We start from the raw sequence: 14,897 nt of genomic DNA, 5'->3' as shown, positions 1-14,897 counted from the left end.
AGGATCTGTCCTTCCAGTGAGCACTCAGGGCTGATTTCCTTAAGAATGGAGAGGTTTGATCTTCTTGCAGTCCATGGGACTCTCAAGAGTCTCCTCCAGCACCAGTTACAGTCTCCTCCAGCACCAGTTCCTGTAAGACCTATTGCAGTCGTTAAGAGTCAAGAGTCGTCAACAGGCTCATCACAGCTATCTGCCAATCACCTGTCTGGTGACTTCTGTTTCAGTGTATCTGAAGAAGTGTGCATGCACACGAAAGCTCATACCTAGAACTAACTTAGTTGGTCTTTAAGGTGCTACTGGAAGGAATTTTTTAATTTTGTTTTTTCCTCCAGCACCATAATTCAAAAGCATCAACTCTTCAGCGATCAGCCTTCTTTATGTTCCAGCTCTCACTTCCATACATCACTACTGGGAAAACCATAGCTTGAACTATACGGACCTTTGTTGGCAAGTTGATGTCTCTGCTTTTTAAGATAGGCTCATCTTATGTAGCAATAATAATGTTCCTATGTTATCAGGCCAAAAGTTGCTAAAAGATCCCTTTAACCAAATGGAAAGCAAGTGGGCATGGGGAGGAACGGACACCAACTGAAACAGCTTCTGATCTCAGAGTTGCCTCCAAGCATCCACCTTTGCAAGGATTCTGCAACTGCCCATCCAGAGTAGAGGGCACCCCCACCTCAGGAACAGGGGTCACTCTCAGGCTGACCCTTTAAAGACTCTCATTTTTACATTTACCAACAACAACAACAACAAAAACCCCACACACAAACCAGTTGTGGTACAAACCCCTGGAAGCCTGGGTTCAGCTTTGCAGAGAAAAAAACCTGTTTAAATGTTCCCTGCCCCCCGCAGCTGTTCTGCTGGAGCCAGAGGATTCCCCGCTCTCCCCCACCCCCCAGCAAAAAAATATATATACACAATCAAGGGAGTCAGATGCCTTGGCAGACGTTTGGCTGCCTGCCTGGGGCTGTGGATCCACATGCTGCCTGCATTTAACTTGGATTCTGCCCTACGGGCTTAAGTTACAACTAAACTGGTTTAAGGGAAGTGCTTACTTCTAATACAAACACACTAGAAATTCAGTTCCAGAAGCACTTTCATAAGTTGCAGGTTTTCCTTCCTCCCATAAAATAAAAGAGCCTCTGAACATGCTCAGAGTGTTTTTCTCCCTTTTGCTACATAAGCACATTTGGAATAGCAATTCCGCCCCACCCTCTCGAAAGCATTTGGATTTTATATTTCAGGTATCAAAATGAGATCTTGCTCATCTCTGGTCCTTTACCTCTTAGGGTGCTACAGCTTTATACCAAGGTGGGCCAATGGTTCTTCTAGTTCAGGATTGTCTCCGTTCTACAGCATTGTTGTGCCCCCCCCCCGGCAGCATGGCACCCAGTGGGGTTGCACCAGTCCTGCTGCCCTAAAACCACCCCACAAAGGTGGTTTTAGGGCATATCAGGGGGTGCCAACTATTCTGGGTCTTGATTGTGTCTTTAACTGAACCCTTATCATAGAAGGATGGGATGCGGAACCTGGGGAACCTCAAGTGGTGCTGAACTACATTTCCCATCAGCCTCAGCCAACTGCTTCAAGGTTACTCAGAGCACAGGAAGCTGCCTTATACCAAATCAGATTGTTGGATGATTCAGCTCAGTGTTATCTACACTGCCTGCCTGCAGATCTCTAGGATTCCAGGCAGGGGACATTCCAAGCTCTACCTGGAGATGCTATTGAGGATTGAACCTTAGACCTTTTGCATGCAAAGCAGAAGCTCTAAAGCTTTCCTCCATGAAGCCAAGCCACCTTGTTCTACAAACGTCAAAAGGTGATGTGGAATTTGCTGATATCACGCGCTGTAACCTTCCAACAGTTTGACTTAATTCCCAGTGGTGCACGCCTCCATGTCTCCTGAGACAGGCGGGTGCCAGCCTGTGTGATTCACAAATCTACCTCTAAGGAAATCCTTCACTTTTATCTACATGGTATTTTTCACACGCAAGCCTCACAGGGCTATTTGACAGGTGGGGTGAAGGGCAACCTACCTACAATCTCACAACACCCTCAAAACAAATAAGCTATTTATCTTGACCTATACAATGCCCTATTATGTCCCCCCACTGTCCCCCCTTTTAAAGCAGAATAAAGCCAGTGGCACTGATGGGAAACTGGCAGAACAAAAGGCTCATTTAGAAGGGACTGCTCTGTAGCCTGAGAAGCCCCAAATAGTGTGACACCTGGCGAGATATATCTTCAGAGAGGCTATCGATCAGTCTTGAACAAGAAAATATTAACTCAAGTTGACTTTTTCAATTCACTTTTAAACACGTGGGGGCTGTTAACCAATTTGGGATTGTGGGGGAGGGTGGGGGCATTTCCTATAGTCTTCATCAATGTGGCACAATCTGGTTTTAGAAGAGTATGTTGGATCAGGCTCAGCTAGTCCAGCATCCAGTTCTCACAGATGCCTGTGGGAAAACCGCAGGCAGGATTGGAACACAAGATCACTCATCCTCTTCCATGGTTTCCAGCAACTGGTATTCAGAAGCATTACTGCCTTGACTGGGGATGCTTTGACACCTACTATGGGAACCAGGGGTGCCATCTTGAATAAAATATTGAGGGGAGGGCAGTCAGGTAAGCCCCACCCTGCATAATCAATCACAAGACATGGCACACACACACCATTTAAATGGCAATGCTCATTAACTGGGGGGGGGGCTAGGCAGGGACTTTCACTATACTCTTTTGTGTACTTGCTAAAAACCTTTTTCGTTTAGGCATGTCCAGATGTGTAGAATGCTGACATGCATCTTAATATAGTTATTAGCTTATCATTTATTTTAATTATTTTTTGTGAATGTTTTAAATAGTTTGTTAAAACTGTTGTTACTGATTCATTCCATTGTTTTGATTCTTTTTGTAAACTGTAAATTTTGTGAAAGCAAACAAACAAACAAAGGCAAAAAAACTTTAAAACTACATTTGGGTAGCTTGCAGACTCAGAGTGCGAATGCAATGTTAATTGATTTATAAATGTACCAGCCCTGCTTTCATTCAATACATATAGGCATATGAAACTAACAGACCAATATTTCAGCTTGTGCAGAGCCCCCCAATCCTGCTACTGATGCTCCTATTTGAACCCAGAGGGTGAGTCCCCTGGCTACTGAAAGTGACCAGATGAAAGGTGGCAACAGAACCAGGCTTTTACAGTATACCTTTAGTAACTGCAGAGAAGAAGACACTGTCAGAGTGACATTATTATCATAAGATAAATATTTATTTGCTTACAGCCATAAGTCGTTGCCAGGACAACAGAAAAAGAGAAACATGAAGGATGAGAAAATATAACTTATACTGTACTTGAAATCAAGACTAAAATGAAACTTCAACACTTATTGGGGTTGCTCTTAATTCTAGCTTGCTCAAATTAACAAGCCATCTTTGCAAACAGAAACCATTCGATTCAAGATTCTCTCTGGGATTTCAAACAATTCAATTTTCCTTTCCATGCATATGAACGGATAGTCTGACGCTCTGCTTTTTTATTTGGCTGTTAAGCCTCACCGTGCTTGTATCTTTCAAAATCCGTCTTGCGGCACAGCACAAAAATCCAGCACATGTTGCGAACTTTACAGAAGCCAGTTTGGTAATTAAACGACGTGATATAATTATTTCATTCATTTAATTAGGAATTCCCCCTTGAGTTTACCACTGCAGATTCCAGTTCTACGCGTGATCAGCTCGCAGCAAGAGCAAACGAGCGCCCAAAGTCAAGCTACCCGGGCGCGCGGGCGGGCGGGCGAGCGAGCGCACTAGAACGCGCGTGCGCCACTGCCCTCTCCAATGGCCGCGCGCTCCGTGGCGTCTCCAAAATACGCCGCCCGGGGATGCGGGCGCACGCGCTGTACCGCACCAGGCCATCGGGCCCGCCCACTTCAGACAGGCATGGCTACGAGTAGGGAGGACCTGAGGCGGCGGCGAGGGGCTGGCGGGGAGGCGGTCGCAGCCGCCTCAGACCCCGGCGCGAAGGAGTCCCGCAGCCCCCCGGCTCCCTCCGCCTTGCGCCCTGGTACCTTTTGGCTAACGCGCCTGGTGCTGCTGCGCGCCACCGCCTTCATTTACTGTGAGTGCCTGCCTGGCAGGGGACGGGGAGGCAGAGATGGAGAAATCGGTGGTGGGGCTTCCAAATCCTCGCCATCAATTCTCTATTTCCAGCAAACGATTTTTATTTGGTGGGGTGGGGATAGATAATAAGCATCTTTCTCTCCAGCTTTTTATTTTTTTTTTAAAAAAGAAACTGGCAAGACTGCAAATCCTAACCTCCCACATACCCCATTGAATTCATTGGGACTTTCTCATAAATCAGGAAACCGGAAGGCGTCGGGCAAAACTCCCCCTCCTTCCCTGCACATAAGAAAAATGATTGCAAAGGCTGTTGTTGTGGCTCACTCAGCACAGAAACAAGCTGAAGGGAGAGTGATGCCTCCTGGGGCAATGAGTGCAAACAGATAGCTTTGTACTTGGCTTCTACTCTACTAGATCAGCTTCCAAGTATTTTACAGTATTACTTTCCACAGAAATAATCATTTTCTGTATTCATAGTTTTTAAAAAATCAGATTGCTAAAAATCAGTTCAGTTCTCTAGGTGTTTTGATTATCTCCTCCCTCTGTGTCCTGAATCTTCCAACATTCACCTTCTTTGGATGTTTCTGAGTTCTAGTGTTATGAGAGAAGGAGAAAACTTTTTGCTGTCCACTTTCTCCACTTTCTATCTTGTGAAATGCCCTTAGATCTTTTGATGAAGGGTGGTATATAAAGCAAAGAAAGAAAGCATAATTTTACTAATTTCTATCATGTCATCTCTTGCAATTCCAGCAAGCTCTGCTTTTGAGAATGATCTTTAGGAATCTGGAATGAAGGTGAATCAGGACACGGGGCAAGGACTTGGGGAAGTAAGATTTGCACTGCAGGATTTAGTGTGATAGAGTCAGGTGCCGTATGTGCCAAGGAGGAGATCTGTTGGGTCCGCTTGACTTGCCCACCCAGTCAAAGGAAGAAAAGAGCAGTGTAAAAACCTGCCATGTATCGCTTGCAGCCCTCTTGACTTGCACCCTGAAGATAGATTTGCTTTATGTTATAAATAATAAATGCACAGATATTGAAGGTTTCTTTAGGTTTCTAGCGTTGCAGAAGAAAGCTGCAGGTGTGTGTATTTCATAACTATTCTTTCAAGAGCCAAAGCTCACTGGGAGAGCAGCTGCTTTGCATGGAGAAGGTCCTAGGTTCAATTCCTGACATCTCTGGGTTGTGCTTGGAGAGACTCCCTGTCTGAAACCCTGGAGAGCCTATGCCAATCAGTGTAAGCCACAGATAGGGAATCTTTTCAATGAATGGGCAAGATCCTGAGGCCCCACCACCCCAGCTTGTAACCTGGAAAGATGGGAGTAGCCACCCACCTTCCACTCGCCTGATGTCGTCTTGATGTCAGGTGACCCAATTTTCCATTTGTAGGGTGGCTTGAGTTCAAGCCATGCTGCAAAAGAAGATCCTGGCCAGCCCAAGGCAGGGCTTGGAAGTCATTGCTTTCAGGTTCTCCTTCTGACAGGAATCATTCTTAGTGATACTTTGCATTTGGTTAAAGGTGCCAAGTTCAATCTTTGCTTTCTAAGGAACAGTTGGGAGAACATTTTAAGCCTCCCAGCTGTTCATTTGCAACCACATATTTACGTATATGACATGAGGACACCAGGAGCGCTTCCTGGAACAGGGAAATGGCCCAGCTAGTCGAGCATCCTGTTCTCACAGTGGCCAACCGGATGCCCATTATGGGAAGACTGTATGCAGGACCTGAGCACCAGAGGCCTCTACCCACCTGCGGTTTCCAGCATCTCGTATTCAGAAGCATTACTGCCCCAACTGTGGAGGCAGCACATAACCATCATGGCTAATAGCCATTGATAGCCTTATCTTGCTCCTTGAATTTGCCCAATCCTCTTTTAAGTTGGTGGCCATCACTGCCTCTTGGGGTAGCAAGTGCCAAATTTTAACCATGTGCTACATGAAGATGTCAGATGTAGTGTGAGGCTTGGATAAAATAGCCTCATTGTCCAAATTAGGACCCTGGCCTTGGTTAATTACGCCTGATACTTCCCCATTGCTTGTGTACGGACCTCAGTAGACTATTGGTCTTTCCTTTTATAAGGCATCTTCCCTTTGTGGTTCACTACTGCATGTGGTCAGCACTTTAAAATTATTTTTAGAAAATTGATTGCTTTTTTGTAAGAAACTTGGGTGGGAATGGGGAGAAGCAGATGTGTCTTGAACGTTTTGCATTTCACGTCTTTTCATCCTTATTGAGCATGAATTTCAGGATTATTTCTTCCTCAAACCATGACAATCATTGGGTGGGGAGAGCAACACAAAGAAAAGGCTGGGGCTAGATCAGCAGACCTAACAAGTCTAGATGGTTGAGACTCTGTGCCTGTTGGGTGGTTCTTATTATTACCACTAATGTATTAATTGCCAAATAACTGAAAATAGCTAAAAACACAGAAACAAGAAATAGGTCTAAAACTGGACCAAATTCCTAACAAGTGGACACTTGTGATAGAGACCCGTTTGTCCAGATTGGGGTACACCATTGGAACAATAATGTTTTCAACTGTTTCTGGAAAGTGCAGGTAGTGGGCAACTGTACATAGACGGATGGTCTGACTCTGAATAAGGCATCTTCCTATCTACGACTTCATCCCATGTAATGCACAGAAAATAGCTTTAAAACAATATGAAAATGAACAGCTTCTACTGTGTTCCACTAGATTTCCAGAAGTCACTTTTACATTGTGTGAAAGCTTAAATATAATATGGAAATTAGCAGTTAGGGAAAATGTCAAATGGACTGCTGTGTAAATGCAGCCCAACTGAGCTTCTTGCCATTGTGAACCTGTCAGGCCTCTATTTCAGGGCCCTCTTTGTGGCCTCGTGTGTACCACTTCTAGATGTTTCCGTTATGTCCAACCTGCATGTAAATAACAGTGTACACTCTCCGTTTTATTTCCGTTTTTGTCAGGGTGTATCTTATTCCTCATTTGCTCTTCCTTTGTTTATCTTTGCTCTCGAGCCAGGAGTGTAATTTGTACTTCTAGGAGCTGATGAGCAGTTGGACGGCAGGCCAGCAATTTTGAGGTAAATTTTGATTAGCACTTGAGGAAAAACTCCTTGGCCAATTGCAGTGTTAATCAAGGTAAATTAGGTTGTGGAGGCTTCCCCACTCCACACTGACCCTCACCCTGGAAGGAAGGGAAAAAATATTTTTAACCAAAGTGGATATATTAAACTGTGGGGGAAGTTTCATGAAGACCACAGGCTTGATTTGGATTTCTTTATGTGTCTTAACTATCATTTACGACTGCTTTGGTGTGATGGTGGAATGTTATAGCATAGCCTACCAGACACCTGCTTACCTAGTTGCCCAAGGTGGGTAAGTGTCGCCTCCAGGTGACCAAGCAAACAAATTGAACAAAAAAGGGTGGTTTTGGTTCCCTCTTTACCCCCCCCCCATATATTATTTAGGCATATGTTGGCTGGCAAGCAAATGTAACCTGGTTACATTTGTTTGTTTATTTTTTACAGTTTTTTATTAACAATTTCAACCTAACAAAATATCAAAACATATTATATTCATTATTTTCCCCCCTTTCCCCACACCTCCCCATCAATCCGTCCCTCCCTCCCCTTCGAGACTTCCCTCAGCTCCTCTCTCTGATTTATACAATTTTACAGTTCCAGTTTGTCTGTGTCCTTCTTGAACTGTGGTGCCCAGAACTGGACACAGTACTCCAGGTGGGGTCTGACCAGAGCAGAATACAGTGGCACTATTACTTCCATTGCATCTAGATCAAGGGAAGTAATAGTGCCACTGTATTCTGCTCTGGTCAGACCCCACCTGGAGTACTGTGTCCAGTTCTGGGCACCACAGTTCAAGAAGGACACAGACAAACTGGAACGTGTCCAGAGGAGAGCAACCAAAATGGTCAAAGGCCTGGAAACGATGCCTTATGAAGATCGGCTAAGGGAGCTGGGCATGTTTAGCCTGGAGAAGAGGAGGTTAAGGGGTGATATGATAGCCATGTTCAAATATATAAAAGGATGTCACATAGAGGAGGGAGAAAGGTTGTTTTCTACTGCTCCAGAGAAGCGGACACGGAGCAATGGTTCCAAACTACAAGAAAAAAGATTCCACCTAAACATTAGGAAGAACTTCCTGACAGTAAGAGCTGTTCGGCAGTGGAATTTGCTGCCGAGGAGTGTGGTGGAGTCTCCTTCTTTGGAGGTCTTTAAGCAGAGGCTTGACAACCATATGTCAGGAGTGCTCTGATGGTGTTTCCTGCTTGGCAGGGGGTTGGACTCGATGGCCCTTGTGGTCTCTTCCAACTCTATGATTCTATGATTCTATGACAGTATGCAGACAATAACATGTACATTTGTTTATTTAGATGATTTATATATATACACCGTCCTTTACACAAGCCACAGGGTGGTTTATAGTAAAAGTAAATAAGATGAGAAGAATACACGCAATCTGTAAAAAGATACAAGCCTTAAGAGTAACAGCACAACTCATAGCAAATCAGTAGGTAGCAAATTACTAAAAGAGGCAGCAAATGCTCTAAGCAAGCAAGCAAGCAAGCTGGAATTTACTCCCACAAGAGGCAATGATGGCTATCAACATGGATGGCTTTAAAATAGGATTGGACAAATTCATGGAGGACGATAAGGCCATCAATGGTTACTACCCCTGATGGTTATGTTCTGCCTTCACTGTTGTAGGCAGGAATGCTTCCAAATACCAGTTGCTGGAAACTGCAAGAGGGAAGAGTGCTGTGGTGCTCAGGTCCAGCTTGTGGGCTTCTCATTGGGCCACCTGGTTGACTACTTTGAGAACAGGCTAGTGGACTAGATGGGTCACTGGCCTGGTACAGCAGCCTCTTCTTGCTCCTACAATAATTCTGCTTTACTTGGACTGATGTGTCTCTGCTAACCCGCCTTTCCCCTCATCTTTTTTCTTTGCAGTTGTAGCTTTTTTGGTGGCTAAGCATCAAAACAAGGCCCTGATTGGAGACCAGGGACTCCTCCCTTGCAAGTTGTACCTGGAGAGTGTCAAGCGCTATTTCAAGGGGAAGATAGACTTGGACGCCTTAAGCTATGCCCCGACTTTAATTTGGTTTTTGGATTGGTCCAGCATGGACAGTGTCCTGGATGCCTTTGCTGTGGCTGGCCTGGGGATCTCATCTTTTGTCCTGGTCACCGGCTGCGCCAACGTGATCCTCATGGCTTCCCTGTGGGCTCTCTACCTCTCCTTAATTAACGTGGGACAGGTCTGGTAAGTTGGTTGGTACATCTTCTCTGTTATACTTGTTGTTTGTCATTCTGAGGACCCTCAAGTTATTAAGATGATGATGTAGAAATAATGAAACATCTCATAGGCTCCCCACCCCTACCTCCAACTTCATGCCCTCCAGATGTTTTGGACTATACCTCATATTTGTAGGAATGTCCCATTACTTTGATGTAGAATGGTTAAGAAACCTTTTAAATAAATAACAATTCTCCATGCCTCTATGCCAGAATCCCATCCAATAAATCTGTCTACTACCAGCATGTAAGAAATCTAAGATAGCCGGGGTGTGTATGTGGAATTTGATTTCTGGGCTATGACAGTTTGGGGCTGGCACTCCGATTGCCTTGGAAACATAACACGAGTGATGGATCTGGGGAGAGAATGAAGGTATCATCCCATCTTGAGGACGAAGGCTCATCATGCCATTTTTTTCTATGCCCAAAGCGAGATGTTCAAAGCCCTAAATGGCTTAGGCCCCAAATACCTGAAAGGCTGCCTCTTTCCCTACAAACCCTCCTAGGTGTTAAGATCAGCAGTGGGGGCCTTCTTGGTAGTTCTACCTCTCGGCAGCCCAGGAGAGGGCCTTCTCTGTGCCTGCCCTGAAGTTGTGGAATTCGTTCCACCCAGAGGTGTGCCTGGCTTCTTCACGGTATAGCCTTTGATGAATGCTGAAGATTCATCACTTTCTCCTGACCCTTGGCACCTGAGAAATGTGTCTTCAGAGTTCTCCCTATTCCTGTGGTTGTGGGCTGTTTTAAGTGTTTTTAATTCTGAATTTTTAATTGTTGGGACCAGCTGGTGAAGGGCAGGCAATAAATCTAAGAACAAGAAGAAGTAATAATTCCTGCACTACAGGCATTTGGATCTTTTCCAACTCTACAATTCTATGATTCTTTGGATAACAATTCCTTAGAGGGGATGGGACCCTCACTGTGATGAGCACAACAAATGGATTTTGGGAACGTTGCTGAAGAAACTCCAGGGTTCCTTTGCTCCAGTTGTCCAGAGGGCTGTGAGACTTGATTGACAGCAGGATCATGCTCAACTTGCTGAGCCTTCTGAATGGGCACAGAAACTTGGCTCCCTTGGGAGGACACATGGTGCCTCTTGGGAATGTTGACATTTCTGGCTCTTTCTTTGCTGGAGCAGGACTGTGGCTTTGAAGGAACCACGTGTGATATTTGAGGCTGGATTTTTATTTGGGGTTACTGATTCCCTTTGTGTGTGTGTGTGTGTGTGTGTGTGTGTGTGTGCGCGCGCGCAAAACATATGAAGTTGGATTCAGCTCCCTCACTGGATAATTTATGGCAAACGGTAGCTTTTTTCAAGAACCGCATAGCAATTTGATCAAGGAGGACGAGGTTAAGGGGAGTGGGACTAGGTGTTGCTCCCCATTCATCTCAATTTTAGTGGCAGTATAAATTATGGTGAAATAGGAAATGTTGTAAAGAGGGGTGGGGTAGTTTTTAAAAAGTGGGTTGCTGACTGTTGAAAATTCTTCTGCTTCCCCCGCCTGCCCCATTCAGATTTCTCTGAATGTCATTATTCTTGTATATATACTGTGACATTCAGTTGCTTAGATGTATCTTTGTGGGTTATTAAAATAATAATTAATAAATGGAGCTTGGGGTGCGAAGTGGTGTGGATTGTTTAGTATACTGCACCAGTTGAAAAATTGTAACTCAGTACTCTATTCTAAGTGTGGAAACAGAACACAGTCATCATGGTTAGTAGCCACTGATAGCCTACTCCTCTTCCACAAATTTGCCCAATCATCTTTTAAAGCCATCCAAGTTGATGGCTGTCACTCCTGTGAGAACAAAACAAATTCCTTCCAGTAGCACCTTAAAGACCAACTAAGTCAGTTCTTGGTATGAGCTTTCGTGTGCATGCACACTTCTTCAGATACCGAATGCATGCCCACGAAGGCTCATACCAAGAACTGACTTAGTTGGTCTTTAAGGTGCTACTGGAAGGAATTTGTTTTGTTTTGACTATGGCAGACCAACACGGCTACCTATCTGTAACTCCTGTGAGAGTGATTTCCATACTTTAACTGTCTGCTATGGTAGGGTAGTTTTCTGCTAGGGTAGTTTTCAGTTATCCTCCACAGCAGCCAGACTAGCTGAGATTTCTGCCGTACTTCTTGCACGTTCCATTCCTTGCCCATCATGGCTTCTGGGCTGGGGCATCATGTTGAACCTGGGTCTCTTTGGACCAGTCTCTGCTAACCGTGGCCAGTTTTGGGTGCTGTGTTTCCCTTTGCCAACCTGGTGCCCTCCAGATGCTTTGGAATACAAGTCCCATCATTCCCAGCCAACGTGGCTGTATAATTGTGGGTTCATGGGAGAATGGCGGTGCTGGGCTGCAGCTGATGGGACGTAGTCCAAAGCATTTCACATGCAGCAATTTGGCAATTTATTCAAAATGGGAGGCAGTAGTTTGGTATGCTCCGTGGTGCCCTTGGAGGCCTAGAACCTCCCTCTTAGGGCCTTGTTGTAGACTTTGGTGTGGTCTTGAATGCTCCATGCTCTAGAAGTTCTGGTCTACCTTTCTGAACACACCTCTTTGCAGAAGGAGGCTGATTCTGGTTATGAACCGGCAGCCAATGCAGCAGTTTTGAAATGGCTACTGTTTGTTGCACCAAGTGAAGTTTAGAATACGTCTTGAAGGACAGACCCGTCTAGACCCCATTGCAGTAATCCAAGACGGAAGTTACCAGTATCCACTGAAGACCTTCCTTTTCCAACAAGACTTTTAAGTGGAGATCTTTTGAAAATCCTAGTCTGTATCTACATTCTTAGAAATTTGTATTTACTTTTCGTTTAAATCTATTTGGGATGTTTTACGGAAAGAAATTCATAACATAAATAAAAGGACCCCCAGTTTTCCTTCTGTGCCTCTGAGATGCCCGAATGCCAGAGAGAAAGGAGCACAGGAGCTGTCCAGTGCGTGGCAGAGTGAGGCAGTGGGCAAGCTATATGCGACTCAGGACCCTCCACCAATGTGGGTTTATCCCTATCCCTCATTGGGCTTCCTTTTCCAGGCCAACCTCTGGTTTGATACTGATACATGGAATTTGGAAGCAAGAAAGATTTTCATGCAGGAGCATCCAAAAGGATATTTTTTCTTTGGCACCCGGTTGGTGCACCTGGATATCCTGAGCCCTTTTTGTTTTCTAGCATCTGGTGAGTGGAGACAAAGTCTTGAGTTACATGAGTGGCCGGTGTGAGGTTTCTGATGAGAAGCCAGTTCAAAGGTAGATAAGCTGATGGGTTATTTTTCTCTCTCTTTTTTTTGAAGAGCAATGCAGTTTCCCCTCTTCTGTTTTTTCCCTGCCAGCAAGGGCCAATTTATTCTTTTAAAGTCCCTTCTTATTTTAATTTTTGAAGCATTTATCTATTTGTTTTGGGTCAGAAGCTTCAGATACCAGGCGCTGTTGACTTGAGTGTGACTCTTTTCAACTCCAGTCCAGCTGGCTGAGACGCAGGACGGAAAGGAAGCTTCAGCAGAGGGACTGCCCCCATTTCTTTTCTTTTCTTCCTTTTTTGCAGCCTAAATCAGTGAAGATTTCGGCTACGTGCCTGTTGATGTACCCTAAGGGGCCCAGGCCTCTCCAGTTTTATAGCAGAGCGAGCAAATAACATCCATTCTTCAGGATAAATGTTGTTCGACATTTCTACCTTTTTGAGGAACTCCCTTGGGTCCACCTAGCTCAGTGTTGTCTATACTTGTAGTTCCCAATTTGTGATCCATAGACCCTAGGGGGCCCACATAACCCACCCAGGGTTTTGTGGCACATACCTGTCAACTGTCTGGGACATCCCATTTTGGGGCACTGTGCTCTCGTGTGGGAGCACTGCCTGGAAGACGCATGTCTCAGTCTAGTGCTGGGACATGTTGGGGGGGGGGGTATGGTGGCACCGTTGCCATAACAAAACCTACAACAGACATATCAACATTTTCAAAAGCAGGGGATCCCTGTTTTGGCTTTTGAAAAACAGAGGGTCTGTAGTACTTAGCTAATGGGGAACCACTGGCCTACACTGATTGTCAACGTTTTTCCAGGATTTCAGACAAAAATCTCTCTTAGTCCTACCTGGAGTTGCCATCAGGGCTTGAACTCGGGACTGTCTGTACACAAAGCAGATGTTCTACGTTGAGCTGCAGCCTTTCCCCCTTTTCTGCAGAGAGCCCACCACATCTTCCTTGTGCTTTCCAGAGGTTCCGTGTTGTGTGTGTGCGCGCGCCTGGAATTGACTTGCTCAAACCTGCGCCCAGAGTGGCTGGGGCAACCCAGTCAGATGGGTGGCATAACAACAACAACAACAACAAAAACAACTAGTTCCAGGGTATAGGTTGAGGGCACACAAGGCCACTCCCTTTGCCTGAAGCTAAGCAGGTCTGGGTCTAGTCAGTACCTGGAACCACGTGTGCATAATGTATTTATCAATACTGTATTTAGAATCTCATTGTGTGCGCCACTTTGGGTTCCATGAGGGAGAAAGGGCAAGATACTGTCTCCTACAAGAGGCAGTGGTGTCTACCAGCTTGCATGGCTTTTAAAGAGGTTTAGAGAAATTCACAGAGGAGAAGGCTATCAGCGGCTACTCACCCCGATAGCTATGTTTTTACCTCCACTGTTGGAGGCAGCCATGTTGCTGGAAACTGCAGGCAGGGAGAGTGCTCTTGTTCCCAGGGCCCTCTTGTGGGCTTCCCACTGGGGCATCTGGTTGACCACTGTAAGAAGTGGATGCTGGACTAGATGGGCCACACTGCCTTCCTGTTATGGCCATTCCCACAATAATTCTGCTGTACTTGGACAGATGGGTCTCCAATAACATGTCTGCTCCGAATCTTTTGTTTTCTGTGCAGTTGTGACTTTTTGGGTGGCAACTAGTCATGATGGCTATGTACTGTACTCCCTGTGCCAGAGGTGGCCGAATACCAGCTGCTGGGAAATTGCTGCAAGGAAGGGGAGTTCTTTTACTTTCAGGCTTCATATAGGCAGCTGGCTCTTCATGGTGGGAATAGGATGCTCATCTAGGTAGGCCTTTGTTCCAATTCAGCAGAGTTCTTATGCTCTTACGCTTGCGGCCTGCAGCTTTTTCTATGGGTGGTATAAGGCTAGATTGACTTCCTCCAGCCTGCTTTGTTCCACTCCATAACTTCCTGGCTTTTCCTATTTGAAGGGAAGACACGCTGGTGGTTTCTCCTATGAGAAGCAACCTATGATCGGATTAGGATTGCTTTAACAAAGCTTGGGGGATTTGGAATTGAAGCCAAGGCAGGAATTCAAAACATCTTGTAGAGGTGGGGGAAGGTTGCTCTGTTGTTTTAGGATTTCCTGATAATGAGCTATGTTCATGGAGTGTACAGTGAACATTGGAAGAAGTACCTGTTTGGATCTATTGGTTGCGGAAATTTGGCCTCAAGAGATAATCTGTATGTATTGATCTTTGTTTTTGTTATTGATCCATGTGTGTTTAGGTCT

At 45.2% G+C, this 14,897-nt stretch overlaps 1 protein-coding gene and 1 long non-coding RNA gene across 4 annotated transcripts in view; both read left to right on the top strand.

Annotated features, from left to right (window-relative positions):
• Window positions 1-14,897, top strand: part of LOC309329509 — a 219,638-nt gene that overhangs the window by 49,874 nt on the left and 154,867 nt on the right. The gene's annotated exons all lie outside the window — the stretch shown is intronic.
• Window positions 3,911-14,897, top strand: part of LMF1 (lipase maturation factor 1) — a 162,030-nt gene continuing 151,043 nt past the window's right edge. For 2 of the 3 annotated variants that reach the window (XR_014151173.1, XM_081840256.1), the window contains exons 1-2: window positions 3,911-4,126; window positions 9,076-9,385. Coding sequence is in view for 2 of the 3 variants with exons in the window: in XM_081840256.1 (XP_081696382.1) it covers window positions 3,949-4,126; window positions 9,076-9,385 (488 nt within the window). In the remaining variant the exon portion in view is untranslated. Of the gene's footprint in view, window positions 4,127-7,035; window positions 7,189-9,075; window positions 9,386-14,897 lie in introns of those variants that run through there. The other variant, XM_081840257.1, reaches the window with a different exon arrangement.

This window comes from Podarcis erhardii (genome assembly GCF_964252035.2).
Source record: "Podarcis erhardii genome assembly, chromosome: 14".
NCBI classification, from domain to species: Eukaryota; Metazoa; Chordata; class Lepidosauria; order Squamata; family Lacertidae; genus Podarcis; species Podarcis erhardii.
This window is presented reverse-complemented; position numbering and strand designations above follow the sequence as displayed.